The sequence below is a fragment of the Malus sylvestris genome, chromosome 12, assembly GCF_916048215.2.
Source record: "Malus sylvestris chromosome 12, drMalSylv7.2, whole genome shotgun sequence".
NCBI lineage: Eukaryota > Viridiplantae > Streptophyta > Magnoliopsida > Rosales > Rosaceae > Malus > Malus sylvestris.
The window spans coordinates 1,451,675-1,471,647 of NC_062271.1; the positions used below are offsets into that span (position 1 = coordinate 1,451,675).

A 19,973-nucleotide genomic window follows, 5' to 3' on the forward strand; every position below is an offset into this window, starting at 1 on the left:
CTAAACCAAAACTTAAACCCTAAAACGATACGTATGTATGGTTTTTTTGTGTCACTTAAGTTATTTTAATTTTTTTGTCTCTAAAGATAAATTAATTTTATGAGTGATGCTATAGATACAATATTTAGTAGGTCACATAATGTGACGGTTGATAATTGAATTTCTTAAATTCATTAAAAAAAATTTGTAGACCACATAATGAGACGGGTGATGGTTGGACTCCTTAAATTCATTAAAAAAGAATCCAACCATCACCCACCACATTATGTGGTCTACAAAATATGGTCTGAAAATATAGTCTTTCTAGCATGTTCCTAATTTATTTGAGAAGGGTAACTATAGTTGCAAATTGGAAAATACTAGGTGACCATCTTTTTTTACCATATTTTGTAAATCACAGAATGTGATGGTTAATGGTTGAACTTCTTTTTTAATTATTTAAAGAAAGAATCCAACTATCACCTGTAACATCATGTGCTCTATAAAATATGGCTGCTACAACAACAACAATGAAGTCTTATCCCACTAAGTGGTGTTGGCCATATGAATCCTAGAACGTCACTGCACTCGGTTTTGATCCAAGTCTTTTGTTAAGTCCAAGTACTCCAAGTCTTTTCTTCAAATTTCTTTCCAAGTCTTCTTAGGTCTTCCTTTACCCCTTTGGCTTTGAGTCTGTGTCTCGTAATTGCATCTTCTAACCGGAGTGTCTGTAGGTCTTCGTTTCACATGTTCAAACCATCTTAACCGATTTTCTCTCATCTTATCTTTAATTTCGGTTACTTCTACTCTATCTCGGATATCCTCTCCTAATCCTATCATTTCTCGTGTGCCCATAGATCCAACAAAGCATTCTCATCTCCGCTACACTCATTTTGTGTACGTGTTGATACTTGACCGCCAACATTCCGTGCCATAAACCATTGATGGCCTTATTGCCGTCCTATAAAAAATTTCCCCTTTGAGCTTTAGTGGCATACGATAGTCTCATAACACACCCGATGTGCACTCTCCCACTTCATCCATCCATATTATATTAAGTGGTTTAGTCTCCATCCAATTCTCTGTTTTTTTTTTTTTTTTTTTTTTTTTGCAAAATAGATCTATGATATTGAAAGCGTTCACTCTTTGGTATTTTCTTATCTCCAAGTCTCACCCCTAACTTATTTGAACCTTCGTTCCTACTATACTTGCACTTCATATACTGTCTTTGACCTACTTATGCGAATACCTTTAGATTCCAACATTTCCCGCCAAAGGTTAAGCTTAGCATTTACTCTTTCTTGAGTTTTATCTATCAACATTATATCGTTTGCGAAAATCATACACCAAGGAATATTATCATGAATATGTCCCCTTAACTTATCTATTACCTATGTAAAAAGGTAAGGACTTAAAGATAGCATTGATTCAGTTATGAAAAAGCTTTTGATTTGTACTTCATAAATTCTTACGGTAGTCCTTACTCCATCATACATATCCTTTATTGCTTAGATATATACTGTTCATACTCGTACTCATTGCTCCATCATACTCGTACTCTTGAAAAGCTTATAACGTAACGAATCTTTCATCTACAGGAGTTGCTCTGGGAGCTGGATGGCAGAAATATGTAGCATATGTGAACCTAGGCTGCTATTACATCATAGGAATTCCTGTTGGAGTTGTGCTTGGTTATCCTCTAAAAATGCAAGTCAAAGTAAGTTACTCGCTCTCTATCTTCTTGTCACTCAATCTATTTTTATTTAGGGTTTGTTTCAGGGGTCCTCGATAATGGGTTTTGAGACTGGAGTCCGATGCATGTTGTGTAACGTTGAAATGACTAACAAGAAAAGAGAGCAAAACAAATGAAATTTGAAAACGAAATGGTTATCAAGCGAGCCCCCTACTAAATCACTTCAATAGTCGTGTTCTCTCCTCCATTTACTTTCTGAATAACTCATTTTATGGATTTCTGCAGGGTGTTTGGATTGGAATGTTGTTTGGAACATTAGTCCAAACTAGTGTGCTATAATGATACTCACCTACCAGACTGATTGGGATAAACAGGTAGAATTAATATTTGATTGTTTTCTTTGCATCCTTCACTAGTATTAACATGACATACTGAAGAACCTTTCTTCACACCCAAGAAACTAAAACTCGTATCAACATTTATAGGTAGAAATAGCTCGTAACCGCGTTAGTAGGTGGAATCGACCAAACAACAGAGAATCAAACACACTTGAAATATCTAATTTTTATCGTTCTTCAATTGTTCTCTTTCCGCCACGAGAAAGACGCGTAGAAGAAGTATACCCAGCACACGAAGGATCATTTGGAGAGTATACATAATTTGGTCCTATCAATTTTCTTCAATTTAACAACAGTAATTTATGAAATTTGAAGTGTGTTACAGAGTTATAAACAAAGTAGAGTCTAGGTACCGCTAGGCCAAATAGTCATTGGCATTTTTTGGAAGTAAATGAAATGGCTATTGGCATTTGTTTTTCTATCAAACTTTCACTAAAGAAAACAAGTGAAACTTCGACAGAAACAAAGGGGGATAATCGTCCCAGATAGCTCGAAGCTCCACTATAGCCAAACGTGCTAACAAAAGCAGGAGGGGGAGAGAAAATGGCCAGACCTCCGATCTAGTTGCGTGGAGGACAAGGTAGACCATCACGAGACAAGACTTGAACCAAACTGGGAGGGGGAACCCAAACCTCCGAGCTAGTTGTGTGGAGGATAGCGTAGACCATCACAAGATAAGACCTGAACCAAATAGGGGAGGGGGAACCCGAAGTTTCTGATCTCTTCGTCAATGAGAAGGAAAATATTTTACATTGGTAACTTTACTAGATTTTCCAGATAGAATTTCATCTATGATCTTGCCGATGGTGAGAACATTAGAGTAAAGAATTGCAGGAATGAAAACTTACAAAAAAATAAAAAATAAAAGGTTTACAAAAGAGAGAGGGATTATTTTCTCAACAAATTGTATGCGGGTAAATCTTTTACACAGCCGACATCTTCGAGTGCAAGCTCGAGTTCTAACTGACTTGTCGTAGACTTCATAACATCCTGGAAAAAATTGAAACAGAGTCAGGAGAAGAAGAATGCAGCGCTTTGTATCTTAAATTCGCAAGCGGAGCGACAAAGTCATTTACATTGAAGTCCATATAAGAAGAACGCTTTACGAGCCATTGAGCATCCATCATTTGGGAGAAATTTTTAGCTGGGATGAAAACAAAATGGTACACCACGTATTTTAATAGGTAATAGGAGTGGTGGGAAATTTTAGAACATGTTTGGTACTTTACTTGAATTCAACTTTTTAAACTTAAAAATAATTTTCAAATTTTAAGCCTTAAAAACTTGTTTGGTAGGACTATTTTCAAAAAATGAACTTAAGACTAACTTAAAAATATAGTCTATTATTTAAAAACATAAAAAATGAGTTTTTAAAGTTTTTAAATTTAATCTCACTAATTTCTTTTCTCTCATTCCTTCTCTCTCACTCCAAAACTATCTCTTTCTCTTTTCTTCTTTCTCTCTCCTCTTTTTTTTTTTTTTTATCTTTTTCTTCTCTCTATCAATCTGCTCTCTTCATTCTCTTGATTTTCTCTCACTCATCTTCCTCTCTATTTTGTCCGATCCTCTCTTTTCTTTCTCTTTCCTTCAATCATCTCTTACTTTCTTTCATCATCTCTCATCTGTCTCCCTCTCCTCTTTTTAGATCTCTTTGTTTAATTTAAGTCATAAGATTTAAAAATTTTAAATCGCAAACCAATCAGGTTTTTGAGTCTTAAAGAAAATTGTTTTCAAGAAATGTTCTTAAGATATGTTTTGAGAAATTATAAAAAATTTCAAATATGATACCAAACATGCCCTTATTTTTTAAGTTATTAACTTTTTAGCACACATATCTCACTATTTGTATAATGACACGTGGTGTACCGGTCACATTAAAAAATCTCCCATCATCTGGAAGGCTACACAATAAAGGTTATCAAACGCCATCTCATCTTCTTTAAGCAGTTCGAGAGAACGGATTCCAGCCAAAGTAGTTGGCTTTTGCTGCATGAAAAAATGTATCCGATTATTTCTTTATAAACACAGCGTCAGCATTCATATTTTGATGGAAGAAAAAAAAAAGAACTCTTCAGATAAACATGCTAAGATGATGCATTCTCATCGAATAGTTTTCTGACAATATAATATCGTCCATCCTCTCACTTAAAAAATTTATCTGTACCTAATTGAAGATCCAACATTTGTGCTCAGACAAAAGAAATATTGATGCCAGCTACAGCAAAGGGATATTTTGACACTCATTCGCGTTAAAGCATTGAAATGAAATCTCTGTATGCATATGCACATGCATCAAAGCCTAACGAAATTAACGCCAGCGCTTCTCGTCAGGTAATGCATGCAATAAACTACAAGGTTACAAGTACTATATAATTCACCAAATCATAAGTAAGAGCGAGACTTCCAGTTTATTACAGGGCTGGCATCCAAATTAGCACCACTATCTGCCTTGATATCACCGCTAAAAAAGTGGGACGCTGATACTCTATCCCTGCCACAATATTTGTCGACATTTCAACAACTTTGAGCACTGAATTAGACTAGGCTGATATTTTCATCCTTCTCACAGATACTTCTCTAAAATCGAAAGCACTGAGGAAAATTTCCAACTTCAGAATCATTAATATCTGTGAAACCCAAAATTTCAAATGCAGAGAGGATTCTCCACTCAGTAGGATTGAAATGGGCTAATGAGGATAGTATGATTGAAATTGAATGGTTCGGGTCTTTCGGCATTCTCTCCTCTCTCTTTTTATCAACCCTCCTCTGCAAATGATTGAGATAAACAGGTAGAATTAATATTTGACTGTCTAATATCTATGCCTCCTTTACAATAAATTAAATTAAATGAGAAATTCTTAAGTACCTACCTTCTTCGAATTCACACCAAGAAATTAATAAAATTTGTCTCTCTTTGTATTTAATGGTAGCAGTGGCTATAGCTCGTGACCGTGTAAACAAGTGGTCTGTAATGTAACAGATGTTTGAGAATCGACCCCCGACACATGAAACGTCTGACTTTCATGATTCTTTAAGGGATCCGGCTTCTCAGCCCTCCTACTTTCCATACATTTTCATTCCCTTCTATTTTGTATGATCACCGTTAAATTAAATCACGTCAATATTTTATATTGATTTTTTTATAGAGATAATAAGACAAAAAAGCAATAATAATATAAAATGTTGACGTGACTTAACTGTGACCGCACAAATAAGAGAGGATGAGAGTGTATGGGAAGTGAGAGGGCAGAGAAGCCAGGTCCCTTTTGAAAAGATGTTGATAATGATAATGTACTTGAATATGAGGTGATATTTCACATGTCATTATGTAAGTAGAAAAAAATTTTATTTTTTAATATTTCACAATTTGTATAATGACATATGATATATCATCTTATATTGCAAACACACTGAAAAAATCTCTCGTTGCTAACAACCATTCTTCCAAAATTGGTGAACCAGTATTTATACTCCAAACTGTCCAAAATTTGTGTTGTTGAAAAGCATAATTGCTTTATATATCTTACATATATTTTATAGAGAGTTTTAACGAAAAGCCAATAATATTTTTCACTTTAACAAAAAATCACATTTTTACATTAAAAAGTCAATCATGATACTATTTATTTTATTCTTTATTTTATTTTGTCTTTATCAGTAAAACTTAAAATTTTCAAACACTATTCATTAGTTTCTTTATTTTATATACATAATGGAAAAGTGAATGCCCATGAAGTTTTTGGCAGGATGTGTGTAAAGCAGAACTCCCACCCACCCATCGACGACGTCATTCAATCTTTTTCATTTTTCCCCTTGTTTTTATACTCATTTTTTCATTTTATTTTTCGACTTCCCAAAAAAACAAAAACCATATTAATGACAGCCAACAATTTAATCATTCGTCAACTTCAGACTCCTCTGTAAACATCTCGTCCACACTCTCCAGCTCTCTCTCTCTCTCTCTCTCTCTCTCTAACCCTCTCTTCTAGTTCTCTCTCTGATCAGTGTTACTCTTCCAATTCATCCGTCGCCAGAGGAGTCTCATTGGGTTAATTTGCAGCGTATAACCCCAGCATGTGAGTCTCTCTCTCCCTCTGCAAAGGATTTTTTATTATTTCAAAACGTTTTTGGTTATGATCAGTGGCAGAGCCACTAAAGGACAAGGATAGTCATGGCCTATCCAGCAACTTTTTTATTTTTTATTTTTTTTATGTATAAGATATAGCATAACCTCGTAAGTTTTGTTGCAATCTTGAAGTTCATAGATTTGGGATTCTCTTATTCTAGTTATAATGATGTAGCTTCTTCTACTTGTTAATTACTTCACGTTCATCTTTGGGCGGAGGAGATTAATCCAGGACGAAGTTTTTGAGCATGATAGCTGAATCTAATTGTCAGGATTTATCACTTACTGTTTTTAAGCTAGTTGGCTTGAACTTCTAATTTATCTGCTCTTAAATATTACTTGGATTAAGTGACTATATGATTGATGCGGTATGAAAATCATAATCTACCTCTATCTTCCTAAGATGTTTCTCCATCTAAGTTGAGATAAATAAATAGAAGGGAGACTTTGGATGCGGTCCCTAGTTATGAATAATCTTTGACTGAAACCTTGTTGGTTTTTAATTTTTGATCCAAGTCCCTGAAATTAATTGATAATTTATTTCTATGTACGTTACTATATTTTTTAAATTAAAAATTAAATTTATAGTTGTTTATAGTAATGAGATTTTAAATAAAAAACCATAATTTGTGGGATTAAAAATATTAAAATATAAATATACTATTGTGTGTGTGTGTGTGTGTAAACATGGGTACATTCATAAAAAATAACCAAAAAATTATTGTATCAAAACATGGGTACATTCTTCAAAATGGGTACATTTAGCAAAAATAAAAATGGGTACAAATAAATAAAAAAATATGGGTACAATACAAATAAAACTTTAAAAAATATGGGCACAAAAAGAAATTAATATATGGGTACAAATTAAAACTGAAAGGAAAATTGGTACAAATTAAAAAAGGGTTGCAAATTAAAAATGGGTACAAACTAAAAATAAAAATATATGATAAAAAATTTAGCCATAAATATAAATATACTAATTGTTACATTTTTAATATTAAATGAATATATTTAGAAATAAAAAATATTTTATTATTGAAATAATTAATGATATTATTAATACAAAGGACCTTGATCAAAAATTGAAAAGTAATAAGGTTTTAATCAATAGAGTAGTAAAAATAAGGATGAAAACCTAATTACTCCTAAATAGAAATACAATCAATCTATACCGTATCTTAGGTGTCAAAAAATAAAGTTTTATATTTGTAAAAGACCTCCCTTGAGGTAAGATTCAACCTCAGCCACTAGGTATGATTTTCTAAATGTAATTGGTTGGTTGGATAATACGAGGGATATATAAATGATTCGTACCTGTGAATTGACGAGTAATATAACGTCATATTATTTTATTAATTAGTTAGCGCTTTAAGTCAGCTTCTCAGTATGTATAAATATACATATATAAACGGTTTCCGTCAATATGATTTGTTAAGAGTTTATCAGAGCTTAAGGAAATGCCCAGATTCTGGGTGGCCAGCTTACTTTAATTAGCAACTGGTTTGTATGGTGATTTAAGTTAGTTTTTACTATTTGAGAAGGTACGTAACTAATAACTAAGTCAACTAACTCGAGGAACTAAGTCAACTAACTCGAGGAACATTGCTGTCAAATTGTCCATGAAGGAGTTGGGTGGGTTCAAACTTGATAACTCATGTACGGCTGTCGTTACTGTCTACGAGTAGTTACGAGGCATATTTAGCTTCACGTACGATAATTTGCATTTTGGTCCCTGTATTAAACAGACGTAAATTGATCTTTCTACCCTCTCTCTCTAAATCCTAATCATTAGTGTTTGCCGTAAGTAAAACGCACGCTAAGGAGATCATAAAGAGGTGGAATCCAATTGTATTACTAGACCTTATTTCTATTAAAGTGTGAATTAACATACACTCGACCAAAGATTGTCTCACTGCATTTTCTAGTAAACATATATCATTTTTCTAAACCAAAACTTAAAACCCTAAAACGATATGTATGTGTACATATAGTTTATTTTGTGTCACTAAGTTATTTTAATTTTTTGTCTCTAAAGATAAATTAGTTTTATGAGTGATGCTAGACAGATCATATTTTGTAGGCTACATAATGTGATGGTTGATGGCTGAACTTTTTTTTTTTTTTTGAACAACCAATATTATCTATACTAAGAGGGAGGGGGTGGGTTTATCCTCACAATGAACTAGTAATAATATGGTTCAAATTCTTCTTTAGGGAGAATCGAACCTAAGATCTCTCACTTACAAGTGAAATACCACTAGACCGTAGTACTAAGTGACAAAATGTCAAAATATGAACCACATTATTAAAAAGGGATCTATAACCATCACCCACTACATTATGTGGTCTACAAAATAGGGTCTACAATATTCTAACATTTTCCTAATTTTATTTAGGAAGGGTAACTATAATTGCAAGTTGGAAATTACTAGGAGATCATCTTTTTAGATCATATTTGTAAATCACATAATGTGGCGATTGATGGTTAGACTTATTTTTTAATGATTTAAAGAAATAATCCAACTATCACATGTAACATCATGAGCTATATAAAATATTGCTACAACAACAACAAAGCCTTACCCACTAAGTGGGTCGGCCGTATGTATCTTAGAATGCCACTGTGCTTGGTTTTGTACCAAGTCTTTAGTTATGTTCAAGTACTCCAAGTCTTTTCTTAGAGTCTCTTTCCAAGTCTTTCTAGGTCATCCTCTACCCCTTTGGTCATAAGCCTCTGTCTCATCATCGCATATTCCAATCGGAGCGTCTGTAGGTCTTCATTTCACATGTTGATGTAGGCACTACAATAAGTATGGTCCCTATATTAAATATGCATGTTGATGTCTTCTCATCTATCAAAGCCATGTTTTGATTTAATTAAGTTGCATTGTAACTATGATGTGTGATTAATTGTCTATCCTACCAATGTAAGATAACCTCCTATTTAAAGGGTTCCATATAAAAAATTTCATTGAACTTTAGTGGCATATGACGGTCATGCAACACACCCTATGCACTCTTCCACTTCATCAATCCAATTCTCCGTTTTTTTGCAAGATAGATCCAAGATATCGAAAGCGTTCGCTCCTTGGTACTTCTTGATCTCCAATCCTCATCCCTAACTCATTTGAACCTCTGTTTCCCCTGAATTTGAACCTCTGTCTTTGACCTACTTATGCGAATACCTTTAGATTCCAACACTTCCCGTCAAAGTTTAAGCTTAGCATTTACTCTCTCCTATGTTTCATCTATCAACACCATATCGTCTGTGAAAAGCATACACCAATGAATATCATGTTGAATATGTCTCCTTAACTCATTCATTACCAATGCAAAAAGGTGAGGACTTAAAGATGAGCCTTGGTGTATCCCTACAATTATGGGAAAGCTTTCAGTTTGTCCTCATGAGTCTAACGGCAGTCCTTACTCAATCATATATATCCTTTATAACTTGAATATATGCTACTCATAGTCGTACTCCTTGCTCCATCATCCTCGTACTCCTTTTTAGCTCTATAAAATATGGCTAAAAAATAAATTTCTCTAGCATCACCCTTGCAAGTTTATCCTTGACAAAAAGAATCATGTCATTAGTTAGGTGTGTTCAAACTTGATAACGACTGAATTAGCCAAAAAAAAAAAAAAAGAACGAAAAAAAAACCTTGATAACAAACGAACGGTCGTTCTTGCTTGGGTATGTGGCATATTTAGATTCGCGACTTTTGTTTGATATCTTTTCGGTATCGTTTTAATTTGTATCGAATATTTCTAAAAGAATTTTAAATCCTCTCATTTATAAGAGAATAAGAATATTACTTTTATAATTGTTATAATTTTTTTATTCTGTAAACTGGGGGAGCCCAAATTCGAGTTTAGTCCATTTAATTAAAGTAGTGTGCTTCTCTTTCTAGAAAAAATGACGCAGAAGCACGTGGATTATTAAGCACAACACATAGTTAACATCCTTTGATAAGAAAGTTGAAATTTCACTCTAAAACTAGTAAGCAATGAGGGAGTAAACCAACTTCTTATATGACCTTTAAACTTTTGTAATTTTCCAATGTTGGATTGACATTTTCACCATTATTGACCGGCTGTGAGCCTCCAAATTCGGGGACCTGATTTCAGACACTAGAAATCAAGTCTCCAAAATTTTCTACTTGTAGTGCAAGAATGAATTAAAAATCATTTCCATGAGTTGCGCTACATTTATCATCTATTTGTACAATCTCTCAAGTAGAGGTAGGGCCCACCAACACATGTGAGTCCATCTCTATTAGAAAAATTGTTTAAATAGATGGTAAGAATAACATTTTTGAATTTCCATGAGAATAATTTCCTTTTTTTTTTCTAATGGCAATTGTATTTGTATTTGGCACTTGCCTTGCAGATCAAGTAACTAGACTATCTTGGCCACGTCAAATGGGAGAAGAGATTAAAAGGAGTCTCTTGGTAAAAGAGACTGGTGTTGGAGAAGAAGAGGCTAGAATTATTGATGGCGATGAAGAATTGTCACTGAAAAGAAGAGTATGGATTGAAACCAAGAAGATGTGGGTGGTGGCTGGCCCTGCTATATTCACCAGAGTTGCGAGTTTCGGAACAAATGTTATCAGTCAAGCGTTTATCGGTCACATTGGTTCTGCGCAGCTAGCGGCTTTTTCACTCGTGTTCACCGTACTTGTCAGGTTCGCAAATGGCATCTTGGTATGTTTATTTTGGCGCCCTTTACTATTTCTGTTATTTGATCTTGTTTTGCACATGTTCTTGGGGACAATTGCAATCCTCATACTACTCTCGATTTCTTTTCGCAGTTTTTGAACTTCACGGTGAATTAGTTCGAAAGAAGTTGCATTTAAAGCAGATAAAGCTTTGTTTAGTGCTAAAATCTTCAGTTTATAAGCAGTTAAAGTTTTAGTGTTTTGTGTTTGTATCAAATACTAGTTCTTCGAAGATCAGCCATTGCTTATTCGTCAAGTTTTCTTTACTTTACGACTTGTCATGTGATCTATGTATCCCAACTTGTAACCGAAAAATGTATTACCCCCAACCACATTCTGGTTTATCATTTGTTTTCCGAATTGTAGATGCAATGTGAGATAAGCATTATCTTCTAGTGGCTACCATACCATTTAGTTCATGAAGTTATCTGCTTAACGAAAACTTAACCATAACATCTAGGCTTATCCGTGTGATCTGACTGATCGATGTTTCTGAATCTATTACTCTACAGCTTGGCATGGCAAGTGCGCTGGAAACTCTCTGTGGTCAATCGTATGGTGCAAAACAGTACAACATGCTTGGGATACATCTTCAGAGGTCATGGATAGTACTGTTTGTAAGCACATGCTTGCTTATTCCTCTTTTCGTCTTTACAACCCCGATTTTTGAGGCTTTAGGCCAAGCAGAAAACATTTCAGAAATTGCAGGACATATTTCTCTATGGGTAATCCCTGTGCTTTTTGCATTTGTGGTATCATTTACTTGCCAAATGTACTTACAAGCGCAAAGCAAAAATATGATCATTGCATATGTGTCAGCGATTTCAATTGGAATCCACATCTTTCTTTGCTGGCTTTTGAGTGTGAAATTTAAGTTTGGGGTTCCCGGTGTAATGGTGTCAACGCTTATAGCATATTGGTTACCCAACCTGGGTCAGCTTTTGTTTGTTCTATGTGGAGGATGCCCCGAAACATGGACAGGCTTCTCTACGTTAGCTTTTACTGATCTCTGGGATGTCCTCAAGCTTTCTCTGTCATCTGGCGTTATGCTTTGGTAAGAATTTCTACTTGTTTCGGCTTTTATTTTGTACCTTATTCCTTAGGTTTCTTTAAGTACGCGCGTATAAATTGTTATAATTTTACTGATTTTGGTCATTGAGAATATCTGCATAGAGGCATTATGAACTAGAGCTTTCACATAGACACAAATTACATATAGGTGCTTCTAACGGATTTTTCATTTACAGTCTCGAGCTTTGGTACAACACAATCTTGGTCCTTTTAACGGGAAACATGGAAAATGCTGAAGTTTCTATCGATGCCCTATCTATTTGGTATGTTTTAGAGCCTTCCTCTTCCTTGTGATCCTAATCTCTGATCATCCAACTGTTTCCAATGCTAAATGTTTCCGGCATAACGGCAGCCTTAACATCGTCGGGTGGGAAATGATGATATCTCTCGGTTTCCTCGCTGCAGCAAGGTACTATTATTTTTCTTGTTCTTCAGAAAATTGTTCTCTGCAACCACGATAATAATCATTTAAGATCTTCACCGTAGCAATGCCTCACTTTTGAATCTACGCCTTGTTTCTTCGACATATTCTTAGAACTTCATATGTTTGCATGTAATGTAATGTTGTACTGAAGCGTGCTTGAAATCCTTCACTAGTGTACGGGTGTCGAATGAGCTTGGAAGGGGTAGCTCAAAGGCGGCAAAGTTCTCGATTGTAGTTATTGTGTCGATCTCAGTAGGCATTGGATTGGTGCTTTTCGTGCTTTTCTTGTTCTTGAGGGAACAACTTGCATACATTTTCACCGACGATGAGGCTGTAGCTAAAATGGTGGCTGAGTTGTCTCCTTTGTTGGCCTTCTCCATACTGTTGAACAGCGTTCAACCCGTGCTCTCTGGTAACATCGCCATTTCCCTGAAATACGCAAGCATAGCTAAATAGATACCTCAAAGAAAGCAGTTCCCCTTTGTGTCTTCAAGTACCGGTTGAGGTAACCATTACCAGCATTTGACGGCACGAAGGGAAAACATGAAAGAAATCACGACTAGTTAAATAAGTACATTGCAGTTATCAAGAACATTTCTTGCTTCCAAAGGAACGTATTATAAATCTTGAAGAGTTTCTAACGTAGCGAATCTTTCACCTACAGGAGTTGCTCTGGGAGCTGGATGGCAGAAATATGTAGCATATGTGAACCTAGCCTGCTATTACATCGTAGGGATTCCTGTTGGAGTTGTGCTTGGTTATCCTCTAAAAATGCAAGTCGAAGTAAGCTACTCTGTCTATCTTCTTCTCACTTAATGTAATTTTTGTTAGGGTCCGTTTGAGGGGTCCTCGATACTGGATTTTGAGACTAGAGTCCGATGCATATTTTGTGACGTTGAAATGATTGACTAGAAAGGAGATCAAAACTGAAATTGGTTACCAAATTTCGTTTTCAGTTTTCATAAAAAGTGAATGAAAACTGAAAACAAAATGGTTATCGAACGGCCTACTAAATTACTTCAGTAGTCGTCGCGTTTCTCCTCGATTTCCTTTTCGGATTAACTTATTTTATGAATCCTCTTCTGCAGGGTGTTTGGATTGGAATGTTGTTTGGAACATTGGTCCAAACTATTGTGCTAATCATACTCACCTACAAGACTGATTGGGATAAACAGGTAGAATGAATATTTGATTGTTTTCTTTGCATCCTTCACTAAAATTAACATGACGTACAGAAGAACCTTTCTTCACACCCCAAGAAACTAAAACTTCTATCAACATCGACAGGTAGAAATAGCTCGCAATCGCGTTAACAGGTGGGATCGAACAAATAACAGAGAATCGATCACCGACAAGTGAAATGTCTAATTTTTATCGTTCTTCAGTTGTTATGTTACTGCCACGAGAAAATACCCGTAGAAGAGGTATAGCCAACACGCGGAGGATGTTTTGGAGGGTTCACATTACTTTGCATTGTCCTATCAATTTTCTTCAATTCAACAACCGTCATTTATGAAATTTGAAATTTGAAATGCGTATCGTTTATGAAATTTGAAGTGCGTTACCGTGTTCTGAGTAGTCTAGGTTGGAAGTAAATGAAATGGCTATTGCCATTTGTTTTTTCTTTTTTTATCAAACTTTCACTAAAAAGAAAACAAGTGAAACTTCGACAGAAGCAAAAGGGGGTAATCGTCCCTGATAGCTCGAAGCTCCTCCATAGCCAAAAGTGGCTAACAAAAGCAGGAGGGGAAGAGAAAATCGCCCGACCCCCGATCTAGTTGCGTGGAGGACAGGGTAGACCATCACGGGATAAGGAAAGTACTTTGCATTGGTAACCTTACTGGAATTTCCAGATAGAATTTCAACTATGATATTACAGATGGTGAGAACACTAAAGTAAAGAATTGCTTTACAACAGAGAAAGGATCATCTTCTCAACAGATTGTATGCTGGTAAATCTTTTACACTGGAGACATCTTCGAGTGCAAGCTCGCGTTCTAACTGACTTGTCGTAGACTTCATGACATCCTGGAAAAAAATTAAAACAGAATCAGAATCAGAAGAATGCAGCGCTTTGTATCTTAAATTTGCAGGCGGAGCAACAAAAGCATTTACATTGAAGTCCATATAAGAAGCACGCTTTATGAGCCATTGAGCATCCATCATCTGGAAGGCTACACAATAAAGGTTATCAAATGCCATCTCATCTTCTTTAAGCAGTTCCAGAAAACGGATTCCAGCCAAAGTAGTTGGCTTTGCTGCAAGAAAAATATATCTGATTATTTCTTTATAAACACAGCATCAGCATTCAGAATTTGGTGGAGGAATAAAAGAACTCTTCAGATAAACATGCTAAGATGATGCTTTCTCATCGAATAGTTATCTGACACTACAGGATCGTCCATCCTCTCACTTAAAAATTTATCGGTACCTGATTGAAGATCCAACATTTGTGCCAAGACAAAAGAAATATTGATGCCAGCAACAGCAAAGGGATATTCCCACTCAGCTCTAGTTCCATCTTGCTTGTGCAACAATCTCTGGAATGATTCCTGTAAGAGGATCAAATCAGAAATTCATTAACCCTTTCATGACTTCTGCGGAAACACAGAACAAAATGAATACTTAATTACAATACAAAATCTTGCACGCTATTTCCAAAAGAAAGCAATATTTTGACACCCATATGCATTGAAGCATTGAAAGGAACTCTTTGTATGCATATGCACATGCATCAAAGCCTAACAAAATTAACGCCAGCGCTTCTTGTCATGTAATGTATGCAATAAGCTAGAAGGTTTGAATATACAAGAGAACTGTAAGACAGATGCTGGGAAACACAGAAGATAAACACCCATAATAAGAAAGAGTCAATCTGAAGGAAGTTGTATTATTCTAGTTAGAACGAAAAGAAAAATCAGCATCTCCTTCCAGCACTTAACCCAAGAGAAAACAGACCCAGCATCCAAAACCAAAAGCATTTCTCCCATGTAATACAATGAACTCAAACCCTTCTTTTCTTAGATGTGAAGGTAATAATGGGGACTACTAATTCACCAAATCATAAAAAAGAGCGAGACTTCGAGTTTACCACAGCGATGGCATCCAAAACAGAGCCTTGATACCACCGCTAAAAAAGTAGGATGCTGAAAATCTACCCCTGCCACAATATTCATTGACATTTCTATAACTCTGAGCACTGAATCTACTGATATCTCAGACAAGGCCGATATTTTCATCCTTCCCACAGAGACTACTCTAAAATTGAAAGCAACTGAGGAAAATTTCCAACTTCAGAATCATTAATATCTGTGAAACCCAAAATTTCAAATGCTGAGATGATTCTCCACTCAGCCTTGGAATGAAAAGTTTAGTTATGTAGCAATCAGTGTTCATTTGAAAGTCATAAGACCAATCTTGGACTAGAAAAATAAAATCACATTAATTATCAGAACAGTAAAAGGGCCAAAGAATTTCAAGCTTAATGAGTTAAAGGTTTTTCTTTGTCAAATTAATGAATTAAAGGTTACAAAAGAAAACACTAGGATAAATCTTGAAGTAACAGGAAAATATACAATTTAAAAAAAAAAAAAGTTAGAAGGAGACAAACCGGATACTGTCGGGCAAAAAAGATAAGATTCTCCAATGATATAAATCCCCCACCTCTACAATTAAGGTTGGAAATTTATCGTTATCATTTTTTTTCACAAAGAGCATATGACAAAACAAAAATATATGCGACTCACTTCACGATACTTTTATCTTGTTTAAACTACGCACCTAAAATCTGTTGAAGGGTCTGAACCTTGCCAGCCCATCTGTTCCCAAAGGTCTGATTGAAGAGGTGGGAGCTCCTTATCCGGATAAGCCAACCTCCATAACTCTAAGAGCGCGTCCTGCAATCAACAAGCTCAATTTGTGTTTAATATTGAAATAAAAAAAAATTAAATTAATTACTTCAATGTCCAGTAATAGTACAGACAACCCTTGTATTTTTAAAAACTATTCGGACATTGATTACAATATATGTATGTATATATATATATATATGTATGTATGTATATGTACACACTCACTCACACATATATATAAAAGGTATTCTTCTTTAATTACAAAAACAATGTTCAATATTTTCCCAATTTCTTCATGGAGACTGAATCCAGAATTTGTATGAGAAGAATACCAGGGGTGCACATCTTGGACTAAAGTTAAACAAACAATCTAACTGCAAATACTTAAATTTCTCTGAACAGAGAGCATAAGTTTAGACATTTTAGGCATGAAAGGCCAGCCAAAATCAAAGAAAATAATGATAATAACAAACCAGAGTATACAGTAGTACTTGTAACACCAACAGAAAAATGATCAAATTGCTGTCAAATGGGAAAAAGACCTACTTGATGCTCCATGCGAGAACCATCAAAGGGTACTTGAAGCCTTTGTCGTAGATATCTGAGTCTTGCTTCCTAGAGGACACAAATACCCATGCAAGTGAACACCATATTAAAAAAAAGTTATATTATGTAATCTATACAGGTCAATGATGAATAAACAGTATAATAGTTGTCATCCCATTGTTCCAAACATCAATATAGAAGACAAGTTCTCCTAACAACTAAAAATCAAATTGAGGGTCAAGAGCAATGAAGAGATCTACTATAAGGAATTACACCATCCTCAAAGCCCAAAGCCAAAAGAAAAATGAGAAACTACCAGCTTCCAATAACAGATCGAATTTTCATCACATATCAACCCAAAAGTGATGAAGTATTCAATAGTTCATTTTGATCCCCAACAGTTAGCAAGCCAAAATCATCTAAGTTTCAAATTCATATATGTAAGATCCCACATCACCCGGGGGGAGGGGAGGTGATGTGCCTTATATGTACATGCCCACCTCCCTATAGTAGACGTGTTTTGGGTGGAAACCCAAGAACAAATCCGTGAGGGCGTGGTCCAAAGCGGACAATATCTTACTATGCGGACTGGGATGTGACAATTTGGTATCAGAGCCACTCCCTGGCCGGAAGTGTGCCGACAAGGGCGTTGGGCCCCTAAGGGGGGTGGATTGTAAGATCCCACATCGCCCGGGGGAGGGGAGGTGATGTGCCTTATATGTACACGCCCACCTCCCTATAGTAAGACTCATTTTGGGCAGAAACCCAAGAATAAATCCGTGAGGGCGTGGCCCAAAGCGGACAATATCTTACTATGCGGACTGGGATGTGACAATATATTTAAATTTTAAACCAGCCCACACTCCTGAAAATGTAAGAAGATAGAGAGCTTATAAATGAGCCCACACCCCTTGGGTATACCCCAAGAGCAAAAAAATACATCATAAAGATAAAGACATTTCATTCTCAGAAGGATATATAGATCAGATCACATACTTGCAAAGGACTAAGGGGAGGAGCAAACAACTTAGCGCTTTCTCCATTTTGTGTACTTGAAAAGAAGGTCAAAAGTCGTCCAATAAGCGATCCAGATCCAAGAACAATACTTGCTACAAAGAGAAAACCATAAAGAATTAAGTTCCAAAACTAAATGTATATTCCCACTGTCTAAACCACAAAGCAAAATTCACATGGTATAAACAGTAAAATGATCAGGATCCAAAATATGTGGAATGAGCTATGTCTTATTAATTTTAACTATATATAACTCCTCAAAAGAATGTTGAATGATCCTCAGGGTACTTTTAACTCGTCCAATGAATAAATTGCCACTCTTTAGGATATTTCACTTAATTATAGGTTGCTTATCAAGTGGTTAACATTCTAAGAATGATTCCATAGTAAGGTCAAGAATGGCAGAAACTTCAAAGTTGCTGTTTATTTGGTTACATCATGTTCTAAAAATTTAGCTGTATAATGCCCCATCCCTTATGAGCAAAGTTGAGGAAAGATTTTCCAGTAAAACGGTAAGGTCTTATTGACAACAAAAATAATGAATACCTAACCACCGTGCCCACTGTGCAATCAACTGAGAAAACAGAAGGGTCCAATGGAGGTGTTCCTTTCTCCGCTCATCATCCCAGATCTCTTCAAGTGTCGTTTCCTATGGCGCATCTCAGAAAGATATCAATCACAATAAGGCCAAAAATAACTATTACCGGAAAGAAAAAAAAATTCCCACCCTCCATGTAAATGAACAAATAAAAGCCTCACCTCTGCATGCCTATCTGAATAATTCCCCAATAGAGGCACATTAAGATCATCTGACTCCGAAGTCTCCAAATGTTCTACCTTTTTCCCATCAACATCCGCATGACGAAGCCTTTTCCTCAAAGTTCGTGATGTCATGGCGCTTCCTATATAATCAGACTGCATTTCCAAACAAATCATTTCATCAATCGCGTTGTTACAAGCCAACCGCCGAATCTTTCACACAATGGCAAACAACCCAATACCAGATTCTCTCCAAGTTTCCATTAAAGCAACAACTTTCCATCAAATCGAAGACCAAGCACATTACTTAACATTCAACCATTAAACAAGTGCAATTTCACACTAATCCACTACTGCATACAGTCCCAAAGCTACTGAGTTACACCCACAAACTTCAAATTCATAAACCCTAACAATGACAAAACTCGGATTCAGTTCGGAATATCAAATGGGTTTGTACCATCTTCCAATTCAAAGCCAAAAACCAAGTTTACAATAGCAAAAACGAAGAAATATCAACAAATCAAAAATTAAAGAAGGAGAAGACAGAGATATGTTGGCTCCTCACCTTACGTTACCAATGGCTTCCGCAGACGATCCCAACAAAACTGAATAGCCTTTCGCTCTTCTGTGATTTCTGTGCTGAATATCAAAACGAATAGCTTGCTCTTCTGTATGTAACTATTCTTTAGCCAGAACTCTGAAAAAATCAAAAATTGTATATCTATCGATTCTGTGTATGCATGTGTATGTGTTTATTCAGAGTATTTGTATTGGTGAAGACGACTTTCTGAATCCGGTGTTCGACGCCAATTCAATGCGAGCACCGCCGACGTAACGTGCCTATAACGTTTTAAAGCTTGCACCTTTTTTACTTTGCCCCCAAAATAGCTAATTTAGCTTCGTCATGCAAAAAATTATTTTTAAATAAACAATATCATGTCATATTTATATACCATCTACAATCGAATGAATTAAACATGGTCGTTTTAATAATTTATTAGTAAGTTTATACTTTAAATTTATTGGTTAGTTTAATTAAATTACCTTGGATGTTTTAAAATTTAGCCGTTGAATTTGAATCAATTATTGCAACTAAGTATTTGGGCCTCAAAAAATGGGATAATGGGGGGGGCTACGTTTGGCCAGTCTGATGCCCCTTTAGCCAAATAATGGCTTGACAGTCTCTATAATATTATAGCTCAGTTATCGGTTGGAGATTAGTATTTGGACAAATCAGGTTATTTTTTTGGCTTTTGAACCTTTAACCCTCTCCATTGAAGATAGCCTAATGATCTACAGTCACACATGTGTTATAGACCTGTTATTTATTTTTCGTTAAAGCTAGGTGAAAGTTATGGGAAAGTTATAGACCAATTTTAAATTTTATC

General features: G+C 35.5%; 2 protein-coding genes across 4 annotated transcripts; one reads left to right on the forward strand and one right to left on the reverse strand.

Annotated features, from left to right (window-relative positions):
- Positions 1-5,949: 5,949 nt before the first annotated feature.
- LOC126593472 (protein DETOXIFICATION 21-like) lies at positions 5,950-13,962 on the forward strand. Of its 2 annotated transcripts, XM_050259555.1 has the most exons (9): positions 5,950-6,146; positions 10,590-10,903; positions 11,430-11,971; positions 12,165-12,251; positions 12,341-12,397; positions 12,586-12,824; positions 13,077-13,195; positions 13,501-13,587; positions 13,700-13,962. In XM_050259555.1, the coding sequence occupies exons 2-9, from the start codon at positions 10,622-10,624 to the stop codon at positions 13,769-13,771; spliced, it is 1,485 nt and encodes a 494-aa protein (XP_050115512.1). In that variant the 5' UTR covers positions 5,950-6,146; positions 10,590-10,621; the 3' UTR covers positions 13,772-13,962. The 2 variants fall into 2 exon arrangements, with proteins under 2 accessions (XP_050115512.1, XP_050115513.1); XM_050259556.1 differs by lacking the exon at positions 5,950-6,146 and having other exon boundaries at positions 10,758-10,884.
- A 260-nt stretch (positions 13,963-14,222) lies between these two features.
- LOC126593474 (uncharacterized) lies at positions 14,223-19,451 on the reverse strand. Of its 2 annotated transcripts, XM_050259558.1 has the most exons (11): positions 19,151-19,451; positions 18,825-18,991; positions 18,583-18,738; positions 18,370-18,472; positions 17,806-17,918; positions 16,810-16,878; positions 16,193-16,308; positions 16,023-16,077; positions 14,844-14,964; positions 14,528-14,670; positions 14,223-14,440 (listed from the first exon to the last, which is right to left on the reverse strand). In XM_050259558.1, exons 3-11 carry the CDS (start codon positions 18,715-18,717, stop codon positions 14,339-14,341), a joined length of 957 nt encoding a protein of 318 aa, XP_050115515.1. In that variant the 5' UTR covers positions 18,718-18,738; positions 18,825-18,991; positions 19,151-19,451; the 3' UTR covers positions 14,223-14,338. The 2 variants fall into 2 exon arrangements, with proteins under 2 accessions (XP_050115515.1, XP_050115514.1); XM_050259557.1 differs by lacking the exon at positions 18,825-18,991.
- Between the last annotated feature and the right edge of the window lie 522 nt (positions 19,452-19,973).

Excerpts from the sequence above, each read along its gene's own strand:
- LOC126593472 (XM_050259555.1), top strand. The coding sequence starts at position 10,622 with ATGGGAGAAGAGATTAAAAGGAGTCTCTTGGTAAAAGAGACTGGTGTT. Across the intron at positions 11,972-12,164 it reads TCATCTGGCGTTATGCTTTG|TCTCGAGCTTTGGTACAACA; the intron begins GTAAGAATTTCT and ends TTTCATTTACAG. Across the intron at positions 13,196-13,500 it reads CTCTAAAAATGCAAGTCGAA|GGTGTTTGGATTGGAATGTT; the intron begins GTAAGCTACTCT and ends CCTCTTCTGCAG.
- LOC126593474 (XM_050259557.1), bottom strand. The coding sequence starts at position 18,717 with ATGACATCACGAACTTTGAGGAAAAGGCTTCGTCATGCGGATGTTGAT. Across the intron at positions 17,919-18,369 it reads ACAGTGGGCACGGTGGTTAG|CAAGTATTGTTCTTGGATCT; the intron begins GTATTCATTATT and ends TTCTCTTTGTAG. Across the intron at positions 14,965-16,022 it reads TTTTTGCCCGACAGTATCCG|GAATCATTCCAGAGATTGTT; the intron begins GTTTGTCTCCTT and ends ATCCTCTTACAG.